Source organism: Micropterus dolomieu, linkage group LG02, assembly GCF_021292245.1.
Source record: "Micropterus dolomieu isolate WLL.071019.BEF.003 ecotype Adirondacks linkage group LG02, ASM2129224v1, whole genome shotgun sequence".
NCBI lineage: Eukaryota > Metazoa > Chordata > Actinopteri > Centrarchiformes > Centrarchidae > Micropterus > Micropterus dolomieu.
Window position 1 is genome coordinate 2,977,800 of NC_060151.1, and position 2,659 is coordinate 2,980,458.

At 46.1% G+C, this 2,659-nt stretch overlaps 1 protein-coding gene across 1 annotated transcript in view; it reads left to right on the forward strand.

The window, feature by feature from the left end:
• The window catches only part of hoxb2a (homeobox B2a), a 6,439-nt gene that overhangs the window by 2,079 nt on the left and 1,701 nt on the right, over positions 1-2,659 (forward strand). The window contains exon 2 of the mRNA XM_046030567.1: positions 892-1,739. Within this exon, the coding sequence (XP_045886523.1) occupies positions 892-1,739 (848 nt within the window). The remainder of the gene's footprint in view (positions 1-891; positions 1,740-2,659) is intronic.

The window sequence follows — 2,659 nt, forward strand, 5'->3', positions numbered from 1 at the left end:
TGGAGGTGGGGGGGGGGGGATTGGACTACATCCACACAGGATCCCGACTGCACACAATCTGATTTTCTTGGGCTTAGGTCATTTCTGTCTTTTACACTGATCTCCATAACATTCACTGCATCTCTACACCCCCCCCCCCCCCCCCCCCCCCCCCCTCTTTATTTCTTATTTCATCGCTTCTTCAAAAGCAAAATCCAAACCCCGTTCATTTGAATTGAAATTCGTGTGTTTTCTCGTCTTCTCGCCCAATTTCCTGCCTTTTCTGATCTCATTTATAAAGCCATTCGGGGTTTATAGTTATGTTTCTGACAGATACCGCCACGTTCACTTCTCATCGACATTCCCACATTTCCCTGCACATTTCCTCCCTATCCCATGATTTATTTATTTTCCTGTCTTTGCATCTCTCTGATCACATGCTGCAGCCTCTCATAGCAGACTCGCTGTATTCCAAGCTTTACAGAGGAGGGAAACCCACTTTGACAATGTGATCATCTATCTTTATCTATGTTTTTTGTGTATATATTTTTTCACCAGCAGCAAGGTCCGCTTTTGCAGTTACGGCTTTGGCTGCTACCTTAATTGGAATTACTATTTTTTACGAGACTTTTTTTGTTTTATTACTGTTTTATTAGAGCGAGAAGAACCGAGGGAGTTTCTGTTCTATGCTGAAGCAGCTTATTTCTTGGCAGGAGATATTGCACGCAATAACATTGTGGAGATTTTACGGGGCTCTCGTGAAGTAGCCTGGATTACGATTTGAAGTTTAAATGAAATACAAAATTAAAATAAAAAAAATAGAAATGCTTCTCAACATTTAGCACAATAAATCCTCCACATAGCCTAATAGTTCTCTGTCTCACTCCTTTATTTGTCTTTGTCTCCCTGCAGACTCAAGTCATGCGGGTCTGGATGGTGGAGGAGCCGGGTCCCGCCGGCTGCGCACGGCCTACACCAACACGCAGCTGCTGGAGCTGGAAAAGGAGTTCCACTTCAACAAGTATCTATGCCGGCCCAGGAGGGTAGAGATCGCCGCCCTTTTGGATCTGACCGAGCGGCAGGTCAAAGTTTGGTTCCAGAACCGGCGGATGAAACACAAGCGCCAGACTACGCACCACCGGGACGGCGGTGGAGGAGGCCACGAATCCAGCGACCTGGGCGGGTTCGAGCCGCTCGAAGGCGCCGATGCTTCATCCCCGTACTCAAGCCAGCCGCTGGAAGCATCTGGCACCGGGGAGGCCACATCGGAGGGCGAGCCGGGGAGCAGCAATCCATCTTCGGCCGCTGCTCCCACCGCCTACGCCAATGACAGCGGGGACAATGCACAGCCCACGCCGGAGGAGGGCTGCAGTTTGAGCCGTCCCGAACGCCCACCGCTGCCAGGGGCATCTGGCTCCTCGGACGCTGCTGCATCTCACCACTCCCCGCCTGCGTTCACCGCGACGAACTCGGCTGACAACACGGGCCTGATGCAGCTCAGCGAGGCCGGGCTCGCAGCAGCAGTAGCGGCGTCCGATCCGTCATTCTCTGAGCAACGGGACTCGCCCATCACCTCCTCCTCGGCTGCCCCTCCCGCCGCCTCCTCATCTGCGCTCCCCGATCTGACCTTTTTCGCCGGGGACGCCTGCCTTTCACCCAGCCTCCAGAGTTCCCTGGATAGTCCGGTGGATTTCTCCGAGGAGGACTTCGACCTGTTCACAAGCACACTGTGCACCATAGACCTGCAGCACCTCAACTTCTGAGGCCAGCTGCAACGTTTAATCATAAACGAAAAATAAAAGACAAAAGACGGAGTGGAGGGACAGGCCTGTGTGGATGAACAATCGAGCGGAAGAGACAGCACTCGGCGAGGACTCTGTTGTTTAAAAAGCATAAAAGCTTCTCGGCAACATTCCTGAAACATTTCTGAATGAAAATTCTGTTCGTTTTTAAATATATATTTTTTTCGTCTTCTTGCTGGTTTTACTTTGCCGCTAAATGTAGTTTAAGAGAGATGCATTTTTTATTTTAAACACCGAAAGGAAATTGTTTTTTTTCCACGATCGAGAAGTGGTGGATGTTTTACTCTCCTCATGTCCAAATTTCAGGTATTTATTGCCTTTCTTGTTTTTGATATTTTTTTGTTTTGTTAAAATGATGGACCTTTATCAGTGTGCGTGGATTTGTTTCCTCTAGTCCATTCTGGTGCAGCTTCATGGATCCTTAATAACTTCTCAGGAACTGTTCGCGAAGTCTAGGTGCAGAGAGCTGGACTGCTCTTACAAATTCGAAACTGAAGAATGAATTCATTCTCTCTCTGAACGTGGCGAGACGAGAGAGAGAAGCCCTGCTGATGACCCGAGTTTTAGACCCTAGTTTATTTATTGAGATTCTTTAATAGTGAAAATCCAAATTATTTATTGTACATATATTTTCATAGTGGAATAATAATAATAATAAAAAAACACACAAACAATTACGATGTGGACCATGTTGTTTATTTCAAGGAGTGCTGAATACCTATATAATACTTTTATATTTATATAATAATAGTTAAGAAATATGGCATGCAGTAGGCTACATTTATTTTTATGCAGCTATCACTAATAATTAATAATTAACTTTTATTTTTATAAAAGCCTAAATATTAATCAGAGTGAGTATTCAACAGCTTATTGAT